This window comes from Planococcus citri, chromosome 4 (assembly GCF_950023065.1).
Source record: "Planococcus citri chromosome 4, ihPlaCitr1.1, whole genome shotgun sequence".
NCBI lineage: Eukaryota > Metazoa > Arthropoda > Insecta > Hemiptera > Pseudococcidae > Planococcus > Planococcus citri.
Genome location: NC_088680.1, coordinates 71,198,007 through 71,216,021, shown reverse-complemented (window position 1 = coordinate 71,216,021; position 18,015 = coordinate 71,198,007). Strand labels below are relative to the sequence as shown.

The 18,015-nt window shown below is 34.2% G+C and overlaps 1 protein-coding gene across 2 annotated transcripts in view; it reads left to right on the top strand.

The window, feature by feature from the left end:
* Positions 1 to 18,015, top strand: part of Sam-S (S-adenosylmethionine Synthetase) — a 60,538-nt gene that overhangs the window by 36,709 nt on the left and 5,814 nt on the right. The window contains exons 4-5 of one of the 2 annotated variants that reach the window (XM_065364491.1): positions 2,938 to 3,050; positions 17,521 to 17,664. In XM_065364491.1, the coding sequence (XP_065220563.1) occupies positions 2,938 to 3,050; positions 17,521 to 17,664 (257 nt within the window). The remainder of the gene's footprint in view (positions 1 to 2,937; positions 3,051 to 17,520; positions 17,665 to 18,015) is intronic. The other variant, XM_065364492.1, reaches the window with a different exon arrangement.

Genomic DNA, 18,015 nt, shown 5'->3' with positions numbered 1-18,015 from the left:
TACATTAAAAATGAAAATTTCTGCTGACGTGTTTCGCCGTTTAATATGCGAATAATTAAATTATGTGACGGTAGTGAAAGTGATTTTTCTTTTTCAATTGTCGTTTCCGTTTCAATTTTTTCATCGAAAAAAATTATCGAATTAGATGAATTTTTGTAAAATTTCAATTCACTTTGATTCACATGTTTCATTTTACAATATTTTTTTCTAATATTAGCAAACTGCATTATAAAAGAAAAATAATACCTAAATTTTTTCTCAATACGGAATAAGGTATCCCAAATGGCAAAAAAAAAAATTTACTCGAATTTTTGTAAATCTTTGGCCTGAGTTGAGAAAAAAAAGCATTTCAATTCCTACAAAATTGCCAAAAATCCTGCTCTTTCGGAAAAATTGCTACTGTTTATACAATATTTTCAATAAATTCTGCTTTTTCACAAAAAATGCTTCGAAAAATCTCATTTTTTGGAATAGAAATTTTTTAAAAAATGACCTCTTTTTCTCAACATTGCCAAAAATTTCGGTTTTTATGTTGTGGGGGGGGGGGGGGGGGGTGTTTGTTGATTTGAAAAATTCCTGTTTTTTTTCAATTGCCCAAAATTCTCGTTTTTTTTTTTTGTGAAAAATCACCTTTGGAAAAATCCGGTTTTTATGACAAAATTGTCAATAAATTCCTGCTGTTTTTTCAACTTTGCTTTTAAAAAATCCCGATTTTTTTCTTACTTAAATTGTCCAAAAGTTTTTGTTTTTTTGGTTAAAATCACTTCTTAAGAAATGTAACTAAATTATCAAAATTTTCTGTTTTTCTGTCAAAATTACTAAAAACTCATTGCTTTATTATCAACTTACAACTATCAAGTATTAAGTATCAATTTTGAATTTATTGCTAAAATTTCTGAAATCTCCTGGGTTTTTTACCCAAAGTTCCATTGAAGCTTTAATTTTTGTCAAAATTATTTCAAAATTTACATTTTTGTCAACATTGTTCGATGTCCAGAAGTTTCAATTATAGTCAAAATTAATTGATTTGTTTTGACAACATTTTTGTCAAAAATGTCAAAAAGACCAAATTGAGATGAAAATTGCTTACTGTTGATCAAAATTTTCAAAAATGTCTAATTTTTGACAAATAATAGTCAAAAACTCCCAATTTTTGAATCTGTGTTTTCAAAATGCTAAAAAAGTGTTCTTCTGTTAATTTTATGCTCAAAAGACCTCGATTTTGTAAAAATTGTCCGACAGTGTTAATTTTTGTGAAATTTCTTATTAAAATTATTCTCATAAATTCACTCGAAAATGTCAAAAAATCCTTTTTCTATCAAAATGCTTAAAAAAGGCGAAACTTGTGTCAAAATTATCAGAAATTCCTCATTTTGGCAAAAAGTCATGTTTTGCTAACAAAAATTCCATTTCTCGTCAAAATTATTGTTAAAAATTTTAATATTTGTAAAAATCGTCCGAAAGTTTCACTTTTTATCACTTCCTTTTTTGATCCTTTTTTTTCCAAAATGCTATAAAAGTGTTGTTTTTTGTTAATATGATCAAAAAGTCTGACTTTGACAAAAATCGTCAAAAATAGTTCATTTCTGTAAAATTTTTCAAAAAATTCCATTTCTTGTTTGAAAATTGTCAAAAATTCTAATTTTTGTCAAAAGTGATGCAATATATTTTTTTAAAATCGCGTATCACGAAAGTAAACTTTTTTTGATTAGAATTGTCATAATTGCTGAAAAACTCCATTTTTTGTCAGAATTGTTAAAAATTTCAACTTTTGTCAAAATTGTTCAAAAGTTCCTTTTTTTACTTGACTTTTGATAAAATTTTCAAAAATCCTCATATTTTAGTCAAAATTGTCAAAGTCCAAATTTTGGTCAAAATTATCAAATATTTTCAGTTTTGGTCAAAATTATTGGTACCAAAAATTTCTGTTTTTTTTTTGTCAGTCGAAATTTTCGTGATAGATTTCCATTTTTTTTTAAATTTTTTTTTTAACACGAATCACTTTCAGAATTTGACAATTTAACTGGTGATGTATTTTTGCATGCTTTTTCGATTCAACTTTACCCGGTCCAAAAATTTTTCTACGAGTTGAGATACCTCCCTCAAAAATTTGAAAATAAAGATTTTTCCGGAAAAATCGAGTGAATTTTCCTGAATAAAATTTTCTCGCTCTCAAATTTTGTTTCAATTCATTTTTTCGTATACAGATCGATTCGAAGAATAAAACATTTTACTCTGAAAACGATGGAAAATCCTTTATTGTTTTGAGAGATAGGATCAGTGTATGAGACGGAAGGGAGTTGAAAACACGAGTACGTCGTGAGAGAGAAGTTTTCTTTTCAATTAATTTTCCGCGATAACGGCTTCTCGAAATTGGGAGAGGGTGAAGAGGTGGTGATCAGGTCAACAACCCTTTCAACGGGTCCGCCGTTGAATATGGACCCGTTTCCATTCGAGATTTAATTTCGAGAAACTTGTTTGATTTTGTGTAAGTGCTGGTCTGCTTTGGGACGAGTTTTTTTGTTTCGGGTACATTTTACGACCGAGGACAATGGACATCTGGCAGGCCAGCGATCGGAATCTTCCATGTTCATGCTGCTGAGAGCATCCTCGTCCTGTTCCTGGATACCTAATACCTATACCTACAGTATTTTGTTTGAAAAAATGTTCATTCATAAATAACCGCGAAAAACTGAAGTGAAATCAATGTACTCGTACGAGTATACAATATGAATGTGCTGTGGTGTAGTGTAGGTATACTTATGAAATATGAAGAAGAAGAAGAAGAAGAATCAGAAGGGAGGCGTATAGTGTAGCATAGAAAGGGTTAATACGCGCCGATTGAATTTTCTTTTTTTGTTGTTGTTGTAACTACATGTTGAATATCATTACCTGTACGTTTACTCTTGTCTGATTTGGAAATTAACCTATTGACAGGATTCGATTACAAAACGTGCACGGTAATGTTGGCCTTAGACGAACAATCACCAAATATCGCGGCTGGAGTTCATATAAATCGAAGTATAGAAGATTTGGGTGCCGGCGATCAGGTAAATTGATCAATCATCAAAGTTATACTCGTACTCGTATACTGTCGATCATTCTCTGTGTGTGTTTCTGTTTCTGTTTGCGTGCTCTTGTGCTCTCTGTTCTATGCACTCGGCTGTAATGTAAAAAAAAAAAAGCTCTCTTGGCTGCATTGTATGTACTCTATGTACTTTTGTAGCCGGCTTGATTTGCGTGTGATGTGTGAGCTGCTCCTCAGGTGTCGGTAAATCACTATCACCTCCTGCCAACACGCTTCTTTCTCGCTCTCTGTATTTTTCCGATGTTTTTTTTGTTTTGTTTTACACGTGCATCATTTTTTTTTTGTCTGTCTTTCTTTCTTGTCGTTAATTTTCTACGCTCTTTATGTACCTAATTGATTGATGGCCGATAATAACTCTTTATTGTTGGGCTGATCTGATCGAAACGCTTCGTAGAATGTAGAGTATACGATTTTGACCGGTCTGGTCTTTTTTTTTTTTTGAAATTCAAATTTAGGACTGAAAAAATTCTCGCAGTCGTAGTTCGATACGATACTCGATGCGATATGTGTTTTTTTTTTGGTTTTGTTATCCTATATAAGGGTATTATTATTACGAGAGATACTAATGCCAAATACCAATTAGACTGAATTATCGGGCCAATGTGTAATGTAATGTCTTGACTAACAGTATATAGGCTTAAGTCAATTGTATGTGTATGCGCTATGCGCGATGTGGCATGCAATGTACTCGTGTGTAATTAGAATTACGCTTGCTGCGCTTGCTTTTTGCGTCAATTTAACGATAGCTTATGACAGGTGCTGCATGATCCTTCGTGTCGTTTTTAATGACAAGCTTTCGGTTATAGATATACATATGATTACATGCGTTATGTGCAATTGTGCGTAGGTAGGTATATTTATTTATATACCATACCAGGTATTTGCAGTATGTGTATGGACTGTATGGTGTACGTAAACGTGTATCATGCGGTAGGTAGTGGTGCGGGAATTTACCTGAAAAGTGTTTCTTTCGTGTTATCGAAATGTGAGGTCGTTTCAGCTCATCTTTTATCTCTACGAGAGATTCGAACGAGCAGCAACAATGAATTACATTGTCCATCGTATGTGATGCAGTGTGTAATAAATGCTGAACCCATTATTGGCACGTATTAATTGAGCTCTGGAAGGTGGAAAGCACGAATATCTCTCCTAATCTTACCCTGCACAATATTGTCTTTTTTTTTTTGACGAAAGTGCATCTTGGTTGGTTTTTTAAGCTTTTTCCAGCCACAGAACTGAGTTTTGTTTTTTGTTTTTGAAATTAATTGGAAGATGAGTTTCAAAAGGAAAATGATCTAGAATTCGAAAAGTTTGAGAATTTGTGTTTTTGTCAATTGGATGCACTCGACTGCCAAAGTCCTGCTTTTCACTGAAATGTCCTGCTTGTTTTTCTTTTTTTCCAGTCAAATTTCAACATTTTTATTAATTTCTATTTTTAGAATTTCGAGAAAAAAAAACAGTTCAAAAATTATTATTATTGAAAAATTTTAATTTCGTTTTTTTCATCCAAAAAAGTTGAAAATGGAAACAGGAACAGTATTTTCCCCTTCTCAAAAAATTATTTTAATGTTCGAAAATATTTGATAAATCAGAAATTGAAATGACAAACTTTGAACCCCTCCCCCCTCCCCCCTCCCCAGAAAATTTTGTGAACTTCGAGGAAAATGTCCTACTGGAATCATGCTTTTGCATTTTGAAATTTTGTTAGACACCTTGTATGAGAAAATAATCCTCCCATTTTTCATTTACTCCTGATCGGAAAGGTTCCTCAACTCAGAAAAATCTTTGAATCGGACAAAGCAAAATTTCCGCTGCTGAAGTGCATTTGTCGTTTTTATGAAATTTTTAAAAATTGAAGGGCCAATCGTGCGATACCCCAAAACGATTGGGATCGGGTTTGAACCGTTTTGAACAATTTTAGAGACTCCAGTAAATTTTTAAAAGCTGAAATTTTGTGGAAAATTCAATTTTCAAAAATTTTACAGGGCTTCAAAACGGTTAATCGATTGCGGGGGTCGAAAGTAGAATAAAACCAAACTTCAGCTTTTCTGGTCAATTTGGTGAAATTTTATTTTTTTTTCTTATTTTTGACCCAAATTTTATTTTCAAAAATTTACCTAAAATCGAAAAACGCCCTTCAGCTTTTAAAATTTTGGCTGTCAATGTACTTCGCACGGTCTTTTGATTCAACTACTTTCGGGTCAAAATTTTTTTCGCCATTTGGGATACCACTCTCTTGCGAGTCCAAAGAAAGTTGCGGAGGGACTCTTCTTCCAGCTAGTAAAAAAATGGAAGAATCCCATTCATCCAAAAATTTCATTTTTTTTGCGTATCATCAATTCAAGAAAAACCTCTCCCCTGGTTCCCCAAAAAATAATTTTGAATTTTTGGGGACTCATATTAGGGGTTTTTTATTGTTGGGAGAGGAGAGGAGAGGGGAGGGGAGGATCGAGGAAGATTATTTCTTGTAAAAGGGATTGTTGAAAAAAATCGTGAACAAAAATGAAAAATTTTCAAATTTTTTTTACATAGTTTTTTTATTTTTATTTTTTTCCAATTTGAATTTTTGGCTGCTTTGTACGAGGAAATAAATTGGGGAGGGGGGGGGGGTCATGAAAGACTTATTAATGGAAAATGGAATTGTTGGAAAAATTCTGCACAGAAATGAAAATTTTTCAATTTTTTCTACTTCAATTTTTCAATTTCATTTTTTTCCGATTTTGGGCTGCTTTATGCAAGGAAACCACATTATTTTTTGGGTGGAGGGCATGGAAGCGCTTTTCATAAAAAATGGATTGTTAGAATGATTCTGAACAAAAATGAAAAATTTTCCAATTTTTTTTTACATAGTTTTTTTATTTTTATTTTTGCCAATTTTTGGCTGCTTTATACGAGGAAATCAATTGGGGGGGGGGGGGGTCATGAAAGAGTTATTAATGGAAAAAGAAATTGTTCGAAAAATTCTGAACAGAAATAAAAAATTTTCAATTTTTTCTACTTTAATTTTTCAGTTTCATTTTTTCCAATTTTGGTCTGCTTTATGCAAGGAAACCTCATTATTTCTTGGGAGGAGGGCATAGAAGCGTTTTTCATGAAAAAGGGATTGTTAGAATAATTCTGAACGAAAATGAAAAATTTTCAATTTTTTTTTGAAAATTTTTTTCCAATTTTGAGGAGCTTTATTCGAGGAGACCAATATTATTTGGGGAACCGAGGAAGGTTTTTTTCTTGAAAATAGACTATTTTAATGCATAGGAAATTTTCCAAAAAGGACCTATTTTTGATTTAATTCATTTTTTCAAAGTTTTGAGATGCTTCGTTCATATTACGAGTAGGTCGCAAGCATTGTGGGATAAAAGGATTCTGTTTTCTCAAAAGGGTTTATTTTTAAGAGAATTCTGACTCGAAAGTGTAAAAAATAATTTTTTTGAAGCGAAGTGGAAAGCTAAAATTGTCAGGATTTTTTTCATAAGATCCCTTTGATGTTTTGGTCATTTTAATCGTGTTTTTTTGGGGAGGCGGAAAATGCTAAATATCGTTGTTTTTCAGAACGATTTGAAACCATTCGTAATGTGGAAAATAGAGTACAAACTAAATTTTAGCCTAAACCTTCAAAAATTCGCGAAAAATCGAAAAATAAAGTACATTTTTTTGAAATTTGATTAAATAAAGCCAGTGTGAAGTTATAATTTCATTTCATTCGTTGCTTGTCTCTCGAACTCCTCGTTGACTCGAGTAATTGAAATTTCGTTTTGACAAAATGACAATGTCGCCGACGATTAAGAATATCTACTCCACTCGACAGATGATGCAATCCGCCAAAGACTAAAGTAATGTTTAACGTGCATTTGTAGAAGTTTTCGAAAAAAAAAAAAAAAAAAAAAGTCCAACGAAGGAAGAGCAAGTAGGTACTTGTTAACTAAATACTAAGAGTTGTGTACACAAATACCTACCATGTGAGTGGTAGTACGTATCGAAAGTACTCACACATGAAATTACGCCGCCGAGTACTCGTCTTTTTTTTCTTCATCGACGACGTTAAAATTTATAGCACTACGCGCCAAAGTACTGAGGTTTAATTTTGGCAACTTGTGTGACGCTAGTTTCGATCAGTGGCTCAAGTACGCACGCAAATGGACAGTGAGAGTAAGTAACGAGCTTTGTTCGTAGCATGTATGTATGTACTACTAAAGTACTCGTAGATGTGCTCGATGTATTATTAGAGAGGTATTAGGTACACACTCGCATTATCTTACAAAAAAAATGTAGCTTGAGTTACCAAATCCTCTTGAGAGCGATGTCTGAGAGCTGATCTTTTATGCCACATGGCGGGCAACACGACCAGGACATTGATCAGCTATACGAGCTGATAGATGGGTTATGGAAAATTTCTACATTTGGGTTTTTTACCGTGACGTCATGGAGCACAGCATGCCACTAGGATATTGGATCTATGAAATATGGATGTCTCGACTCTTTACCTTTAATAAGCGTATGAACGTTGACGTCAAAGTCGTTTGAATGCGAGGGCAAGTTTTTTTTTTATTATTGTTGTAACGATACTGAGAAAGTACCTACTCGTGAGTGTTGAACGCTAATGAATTCCTGGAAAGAAGGAAAAACTCTCGCAATCGTCAAGTTTATTGACGGTTCCTCGGTTGTGAGAAGAACGATGAAGCGAAATATCTTGGTCCGAAGTTGACAATTTTGTCGTGGTAATATTGTAGTGTGTTACATATGTATATCCAGTGGTGTTGTATTTTGGTGGATCGTCAAAAAAAAAGTAGGATTTTGACCAAATTTAGTGTAGAAGGAGACCTACATTTCTAGTTGAAAATGTTTGCCCCCGGAGGTGTTCCTCGAGGGGAGATCGAAAAAAATCGTGATTTCTTTCACTTCAGTCTTTATCCAACCTGTATTGGGAAAAATGGCCCAGTTTCAATACATATTATTTCATGTAATTTCATTGAATAGTTTTCACACACTCGCGTATCATTTCGTTGAAATCCTAATAACCAAATCTACATACGTTTTCCCCCAATTACAGCTATTTTGAGGGTCAAATAGTGGCGTTGGAGGGGTCGAATCAAAAAAATTGATCCATATTCGTATTCAGAGCTCCCGAAAACCTAGTAAACCACACGTCACACGATTTTTTCGATTTTCAAATTATTTGGTGACTTACTGGGGGGGGGGGGGCGTCAGAGTGTCCGAATCGCAAAAATGAGTCCATATTCGTATTTAGCGTTCCCGAAAACCTAGTAAACCATATGTCACACGATTTTTTAAATTTTCTTGAAATTTTTGGGCACCGACGATGGGGGCTGGAGAAAGCCCCAAAATTTTGGTCAAAATTTTCAAAAATGTTCAAATATCGTGTGACGTATCGTTTTATAGGTTTTCGGGGGCGCTGAACACGATTATCTATTTATTTTTTCGATTCGACCCCTCCAACTCCTCCCCCTCCCCTCGTCAGTCTTTTAAATTATCCCAAAATTGAAAAAATCGTGTGACATATGGTTTATTAGGTTTTTGGGAGTGCTGAACACGAATATCCATTTATTTTTTCGATTCGATCCCTCCAACTCCTCCCCCTCCCCTCGTCAGTCTTTCAAATTATCCCAAAATTGAAAAAATCGTGTGACATATGGTTTATTAGGTTTTTGGGAGCGCTGAATACGAATATCTACTTATTTTTTCGATTCGACCCCTCCACTCCCCCTCCATTCGTTAGTCTCTCCCGGCTCTAGGAACCCTCTTTTTTTAGTCATTCGAAGTTTCAAGTTTTGAATTCGTTATCGTTTATCCAACTTTTTTGTCGCATTTTTGAAGCCATGGGTTGAACAGAAAGGCGATGAAATTTTCGCAATGTCGTTTTGCAACCGTTTGTCAAAAATGGAAGAGAAAACGCTGGTTTTAAAATGCAAACGAAATTGATCGAACTAGACTGGATGTGAAACGACGACGTACGAAAATGGTGGTGATTCGCAAACGAAGCGTTTTTCTTGTGATCGTCGGGTCGCGCAAGGTGTTTCATCGAGTGTAGACGATTAATCAGCATTTATTCAGTTCGGTCGGAGGATTTGATATTTTTACGATTATGTCGGCGTATTCGCTGACAGGCTGACTGATCTGTGCTGTGCGAGCGTGCAGCGTGTCTGGCAACCACCCACCGAGTGTAGGTAGTACGAGTATAGATAAGGTACTCTGCATCACCAAACATAGATATTCGCAATGAATCGCAATTGCATCGCTATCACGATCGCCAATCGCCATCGCAATCGCATCGCTGACTGGACAGTGGACATAGGACAACGATGGGTTACTGCCGCCGCGGCCGCACCGCGGCTGGGCGCTGGTTCGTGGTCAGCGATGGCGAACGTCGGTCGGTGGGTCAGTCAGTCTGTCTGTCTGCTGGTCTGTGTCTGTGTCTGCTCGTGTGTGTGTTGGTGGTACATACATGCGAGTCTGCGAGACGATCAAAATGATGACGCGCGAGAAAGAGCGAAACGCAGACGGTGGCGATGGCGAAGGCGATGGCGGCCACGACCGCGACCGCGGAGTGCGGACTGCGGATATCGGATGCGGTGTCGTCTCTGCTAGTCTCTGGTACTGTTGACATGTTTCTAAAAGTTGCCATTTCCTCCTCACTTGGTGATAGGACGACGAGGAGGCGAGGCGAGGCGAGGCGGCTATTTATAAATTACGTTTGTGTAGTAACAGTAATTATAGAGCGCATGTACTACGGTGGTGTGCCGCATGAGGGGGATCGGGGCCTGCAGGGGACCCCGCAAATCGCGGTTACCGACACCGCAAGCCGCGAGCCGCCGTCCTCGTCGCTCCCGCTCGTGACAGGGCACAGGTGAAAAAAAGAATACAAGAACACCACGCGTTATGTAGATCGAGTTCGTGAGAAGTGAGATGATACATTGACTGTTGTGTATGGTGGTTGTCGTGGGCACATGTGTCAGACAGAGAACACAGAGCACAGAACGGAGAGATGTGGAAAAATCGAGAAACCAAGATGAGTGAGTACGAGTGGATTCGAATTGCGTGTGCCTGTAGTCGAATGGGCTCGCCGAGCTATAGAAAAAGTGAGGAGCAGGGCAGCGCAGAAGGTAACGCGTTATGTAATTATTATGAGTGTACGAGTGCGCGCGTTCACTTGAAAATTCCTATGTGTGCGATGATTTCTATACTTAGGATGTGGAGTACAATTATGCTCTACATAGTAATACACATACGTCTACAAATAGTATCCTATCCTTATTATCTAATCTTACCTGCCTGTACGGGACAACGCGACGCGACGTTTGTCGGTCAACTTACTCGTATACAATTCCAGGATACCCGCCTTCTTTACACACTGATCTATTCTCATCCACCAAGTACGAATATAGGTAACGAATATTTTCTAAATGACGTGGTTGGACGAAATTAGACTCAATCGAGAAAGAGATTTCCTTCCGCCAACCGGTTTCTATGATTTCTTTGATAACCGCCTTACAAAATCAGCTTCAAAATCAGGGTACCAGTGATTAAAGCAATTTGAATGCAAGTTTTCAAAATGTTTGGTTTGACCAAAAATTAGCAAAAGTCATAATACATATTGAAAAATGATCGAATATTGTGAAAATTGAATGAAGAGATGCCAAAAGTATACGGAAATTATCACGAAAAAAATCGAACAGATCGAGATTAGTTTGGGAAAATTACCGCAAATGAATGAAAAAATGTTAGAAGTGAGCAAAATTTCGAAAAACTTGTTAAAAATCTATCACAACGCCATGAATTGATTCCATGCGACAAAATTTGAGCTATGCATACTAACAAAAATAAAATTCTTGAAAAATGAGGAAAATTGTGGAAAGTTACGAAAATTCGATTAAATTTGAAAAGCTTCAAGTTTGAAGTTAGGATGGTTGTGGAGTGTGGCTCGGAGGGGGGGGGATGAATGAGCGTAGCGCAAAATCAAATGTAATTAATTAGTGAAAGTTCTCTTTTTCGAAAAATAGTAGAAATTGTGGTTGAAGGGAGGGGAGAGGATAGGCTGAGGATCTGGAGGAAGCTGAATGAGCGTAGATTGTTCAAAATTGTCAAAAATCCAAAAATAACAATTTTTACCCGTTTTTCAAGATTTAAAAAAAAAATGTTTTTCTGCTTAAATTTACCAAAATTCTTGCTATTCCGATAAAATTGCCAAAAATCTTGCCCTTTTGGAAAAATTACTACTCTGTTGCTCTTATGTACAAAATTTGCAAAAAATTCTGCTGTTTTTTTTTACCAAAAATGCTTTGAAAAGTCCTGTTTATTGAAACAGAATTCATGTTGAAGAAATTCCTTCTTTTGTAAACACGATTGCCAAAAATTTCTACTTTTATGTCAACGTGTTGCTTCGAAAAATCCTTACTTTTTTTTCAATTGCCCAAAATTCTTTCTTTTTGGTGAAAAATCATTTTTGATTTTTTTTTTTTAATAAAATTACCAATAAATTCTGTTGTGTTGCCAACTTTGCTTTAAAAAATCCTGATTTTTTGCTGGAATTGTCCAAAATTCTTGCTTTTAGGTTGGAATTACTATTCTTGTTCTCTTTTAACGAAATTGTCAAAATTTTCGGTTTGTTTGCCGAAATTGCTAAGAATTTATCTATTTTATTAATCGAGTATCGAGTTTTGCTTTGTTGTCAGAATAATTTCGAAAAACTGATTTTTTACCCAAAAATTTTCTAAAGCTGTAATTTTTGTGAAAACTTGAAATTTTCACAAACCTTCATTTCTGTCAAAAATGTCGAAATGACCAAATTTTGATTGAAATTGTCAAACATTTCTGATTTTTGATACTTGAAATTTCCAGAAGTCCACATTGTAGTCAAAACTGTCAAAAATGCGCCATTTTCGACAGTCATACTTAGTCGAAAACTCTCATTTTTTGAGCTAAAATGCTAAAAATTGTTGTTTTCTGTTAATTTGCTCCAAAAGCCATAATTTCTTCAAAAATTGTCAGAAAAAGTCAATTTTTGTCAAAATTTTCAGAGTTCCATTTCTTGTCGAAATCGTCAAAAATTCTCATTTTTTTTGTCCAAAAAAATCCACATTATTTTGTTTTCTAAATTGCCGTAGATTTTTTTGGTCGAAATTATCAAAAATTCCTAATTTTGGCGGTAAGTCATACTTTGCCAAAAAAATTCAATTTCTCGTCAAAATTGTCAAAAAGTCTTGATTTTTTGACAGAATTTTCAAAAATGTTCATAATTTAGTAAAAATTGTCAAAAAGTTCAAATTTTTGTGAAATTGTCAAATATTTTTAGTTTTGTCAAAATTATTGTAACCAAAAATTCCTATTCTTTTGTCAGTGAAAATAATCGTAATAGTTTTCTGTTTTTTTACACGAACTACTGAAAATCTCAGAAAACTCAGCATTCTGCTTTTAAAAAACTTTTTCAATTTATTTTCAATTTTTTTTTTTTTTTTTTTTTTGAAAGTGAAAAATCCCGAATTGAATTGACTCAAATTGACTCACGTCTCTTCCCATCAAATTGAAACTTTTTAAATGAAAATTTCCTTCTGAAAAAAGTGCTGTTTTTGTATGATTTTCCTGTATCTTTTCCAAAATTAAGAAATCTGAAATTCCGCCGAATGCTTCAGAATGACTTGAAACCGCCATCAATCGATTTCGAAGGTCATTAAAAAGAGTACGAAATTTCAGTCATCTCCTTGGATTTGATCCAATTTTTTATCTTGAAAAATAAACAAAATTCATTTTTCTGCAGGATATCTTCCTTTTTAGGGAGGTTCATGGATCAAATTATTACTCTTTGTTTTTTAGCGAAATATCCTCGTCCTTGGCTCCTTGCTACTTCAAACAAAATAATCGTAGCTACCATAATTATTCAGAACCGAACAAGTTACGACCTGTTTGCAAGAATAAGTAACTGATAAGGCGTAGGAAGAGGATGAGGAGTGAATAACCAAGTACCTAGTACGGTGTGTGAAAAAAGTCAATTATCCTTATCGTTCGTACTCGCCAGCCATCTGTTCTTTCATAAAAGTGTATCTAGTATTTCAGAGAAATGGGAAATTATTCTGTTTGATTTTCACCTGGGTTTTTCAGATCAAAAATTTTTTTGGACCATTTGAGAGGGAGGAAAGGGTCTGAACGCTTTGAAAATGTTGAAATTCGGTGTCTCGGTAATTTTCGGACATTTTGCCATTCTACACTGTCTTTTACAATAACCCGGAGACCAAAAATGACTGCAATGAAGCACAAAAGTTGAATTTGAAATTGTCTAGGAGTACGAGCAATGATCTTGGGAGTCCCAAAGACGCATTAATGTACGAAGAGCTTTAATCACCCCTCCCCTCCCCTCTCGGCCCTTCAAGGCCTTCTAATAAGTACACAGATTCTCACTGTTCATTCGAATTAAGTACACGTTACGTAATAATTAATTTCTACTTCTATAACGGTTGTATTTATTTCGGTTTTATTTCTTATCTGTCGAGAGTTTATAATTATTTCGGTTTTACGTATTTAGTTTATGTACGAGATAGCGCCATTGCCATGTTGAATTTGTGACATGCTAATCGCACCTGAAAAGGCGTACAAAGTGCATACATTGTTATTCGTGCGGTCGTAAATTGTGTGGAATTGCTTGAAACTCTCTGTACACAATGTGTAATTTTACAGCATCTGAAACAAAGCCACACATTTTTTTAGCTAAAATTACACTTTATTCGTAATAATGATCTCTCATCATGTCAGCTTCGTGGAGTCTCCTTAGAGTCGCGATGGTTTAGCCTTTTATCTTTTCGGAAATTATTATCAGTGGGTACCTTATCCAATATCCAAGCGTAGTTCTCGAATTGAATTGAATATAAGTTACCTCTGAGGAGCAGGCTGCAAATGGCAATCGCCCCTGTCGATTTGGCGATTCACTTTCTCTTCAGACTGCATTTCGTCGTTTTTTTTGCGTATATTTTTACAATATTTTGCCCTTATAAATTTTGTGCTACAATTGGTATAGGTATGGAAAAGTAGAAGGTACTCACGGTCTCAATAATACGACTCATACTGCGCTTCGAAATGTTTACTTTGTGTAGTTGTTTTGTTCTTCAGCTGAAGGCTTTTTTTGTTTGGTGACAGGGTTGCGATTCACAAACGGTATTCACAACTTTTTATAAACGTTCTCGTACCTTTCCTCGTCGTCGTGGCAGGGCTGATCAACCGTTTTACCTGTTTCTTTTTTGTACTTAGGCTACCTTTACGACAAGGTTCGTTTATACCTACTCGGCTGCTCGTACTTGGCGGTTCGAGTGTGTCAAAGAAGAGATATGTGTACAGTACCTGAAATGCATTGTTCTTGTTGTGCGACCACATTTTGGTATTTTCACAAGTCTCAGCTTCGTGAATGATGTCTTTATCGACTATCGTGCATCGAAAATACAAAAATACGTACTTACATATTAATATCGACATCGAGTAAGTACGCATTCCATTATAATGGAATGCGGAATGATTCGATTGCTCCTGAATTAAAAATAATGAAACGAGTCTTCTCTCGATGCTGAAAACTTGGGCAAGACTTGCAATGGCCTTTCGATAGAGATTTTCGATCAACTTATTCGAATAAAAATTGCATTTTCAGCCTATTCTTCTAAAAATGTGGCAATTTTTAGGATCTGAACTCAATAAATTGCATTGCATGGTGGAGCTGGCAGAAGCATGATATTTGGTATGATGCATAATCATATTGTAGGTACATACTTCCAGTATTTTGATAACTTTCATGCCCCAAAAATTAAGTCTTGTTTTCAGTTTTATTAGTAAAATTTGAAGGGATGTGCATGGCTGTAGAGAAAACAGGGAGGAGGCTGCGCAGGGAGAAGCTGAGGAATAATGAAATTTTTTCACAGGCTATTAGACAATTTCTTAAAAAGTTGGAGACTTTCTGACAATTTTAACAGAAATTGAGACTTTTTGGTAATGTTTGTGAAATTAGGGCTTTTTGATCATTTTGACAAAACACTATAAGTTGATACTCTTTTAGTTTTTTTTTTTTTTTTGGAAAAACACGTTTTTTTTGGATAGAATAAAATTCCAGATTTTTTTGATAATTATTCCAGAATTAGGATTCCTTGACAATTTGACAAAAATTGAGACTTTTTGACGTACAACAAAACATTTTTTTTTGCAAAATTGAAACTTTTTGAAAGGTTTTAAGATAATAGTACTTTTCTGGAATTTTAGAAAAAGATTTCTTTCTTAATAAAAATTGTCAGTTTTTGACAATTTTGACAATAATTGAGAATATTGGACGATTTTGAGCAAAATTAAGAATATTTGACAATTACGAGCCAAATTTAAACTGTTTTACAGTTGTGATAAAATTATGAAGATTTTTGATGATTTATTCAAAAATCAACATTTTTTCAGTTTTTCCAAAATTGACAATTTTTGACAATTTTGACAAAAGTTTGAAATAATTTGACAACTATGACCAAAATCAAGAAAATTAGACAATTTTGAGCAAAATTTTGGAACTTTTGCCAAAAATGAAAACTTTTAAAAAATTTTGACAAGAAACAAATTTTTTGCCAAAATTGAAATTTTTTGACAATTTTGACAAAAATTTTGGAATATTTGACAACTTTGACCAAAATTGGGAATATTGGACAATTTTGAGCAAAAATTAGGAATATTTGACAAATTACGAGCCAAATTTGAACTTTTTACAGTTGTGACAAAATTATGAAGATTTTTGATGATTTATTCAAAAATTAACATTTTTTCAGTTTTTTCAAAATTGACAATTTTTGACAATTTTGACAAAAGTTTGAAATAATTTGACAACTGTGACCAAAAATTAAGGAAATTAGACGATTTTGAGCCAAATTAGGAATATTTGACAATTTTGAGCAAAATTTTGACATTTTGACAAAAATTAAAACTTTTAAAAAATTTCGACAAGAAACAAATTTTTTGCCAAAATTAAAATTTTTTGACAATTTTGACAAAAATTTTGGAATATTTGACAACTTTGACCAAAATTGGGAATACTGGACAATTTTGAGCAAAAATTGTACTTCTTGGACAATTTTGACAAAAGTTGAGCATTTTTGAGGATTTTTGAACATTTTGTCCAAAAATAAGTCTTTTTAATAAGTTTGACAAAAAACAAGATCTCGCAAAATTGAGACTTCCAGAGCATTTTTAAGAAAATAGTTTACTTTTTTTGGCAGTTTTGGCCAAACGATTTTTATAAAAAAAACATGTTTTTGTTTGGCAAAATTAGGTATTTTGACAATTTTGAACAAAATTTTGAACTTTTTAATCATTTTGATAGCTATTAAGATTTTTTTACATTTGTGACAAAAATTGAAACATTTTGACAATCTTTACCAAAAAAAAAGTCGGCTTCTAGATTTTCTTCGTAATGCAATCAAAAATTGGAAATTTTTCGAAAGTTGGGCAAAAATTGAGAATTTTTTGAGAATTTGAACAAAAGTCAATACTTTGAGAATTTTTACTTTTTTTGAATAAACGTAAATAGGTATTTGTTTTATTGAAATTGGTTTTTTACAATTTTGTTGACAATTTTGACCAAAAATTGGAAATTTTTGACAATTTTGACCAAAAATGAGGATTTTTGGAAATTATGTCAAAAATTAAGACTTTATTGACAACACGAACGAAACTTGGGATTTGAAGACAGTTTTGACAAAAATTAATGCTTTTTGACCGTTTTGACAAAAAGTGAGACTTTTTGACAGTTTTGAGAAAAAGTGAAACTTCCTGAAAAAAATCAGACCTTTTCAGAAATTTAAAAAAAAAAAAAACAGAACTTTTTTCACATGAACCAAAATGAGATTTTCGAACTAAGCGGGGTTGAAATCACCTCAAAAACGACCAGATAACCAAATTTTTAAAAATTGGGTACCAGCCCCCCTCCTGTTTGAACCCTTTAAGAAATGTGGTTCGACGAATGCCTCTCGTGCCTAAAAATTGCTTTTGGGGACCTTTGGTATGTTCGCATAAGAAATGTTGTGCTTCTATCGTGAAATGCAGTTCACTTACATCTGGTCACTGGATTAAAAGTCTTGGGAATATGGAAGAGCATGAAGAAGTCTATTTGTTGAGCGAATTCGTTATGTTTATTGTGTGCTTGGATACCTACTTTATAAGTTATAACGTTTGTCTGCATGTTCTTTTCACCTACCTTAACCTACCACCTAATGCTTTTTTCTTTGGAAATAATGCACGATATTTTTTCGATCGTTGATTGAAAAAACCATTGCTAATATTATTTGTTTGATGTTTGGTTTAATTTTATTTGTACATATCATAATGTTTAGGAATCTAAGTACGAGTATTAATTATGTACGTTGAAGGGAGTATAATAATGAAAACGATAATAATAATTATGTATTGTTTTACAGGGTTTGATGTTCGGTTACGCAACTGACGAGACGGAAGAGTGTATGCCTTTAACTGTGGTACTAGCTCATAAGCTTAATCAAAAAATCGCCGAATTAAGACGAAGCGGAGTATTATGGTGGGCTAGACCGGATACTAAAACACAAGTAAATATACTCGCATCTAGCAAAAAAAAAACAACAAAAAAAAAACCATATTTGTTATGGGTTCAATTCGTTGTTGGTTAATTTACGATGCATACGTACTATGGGGGATGGGTAAAAGAAAAGTCTGAAATTTAACTACATACTACGCTCGATAGACTTACAAATACCTACGCAATATTACGTCCTTTTGTTTCACACCCACGCTCGAACACCTATTCGACCGATGCGACGATGTGGACGTAGGTAAAGATGAGGTAAGGTAAATGCAAAATTCAAACTGTTGCGCAAGATGTGCTATCGATATTCGATGACGGTTTTCTCTTATTTATTCTCCTCGTCCCTTTTTTTTGC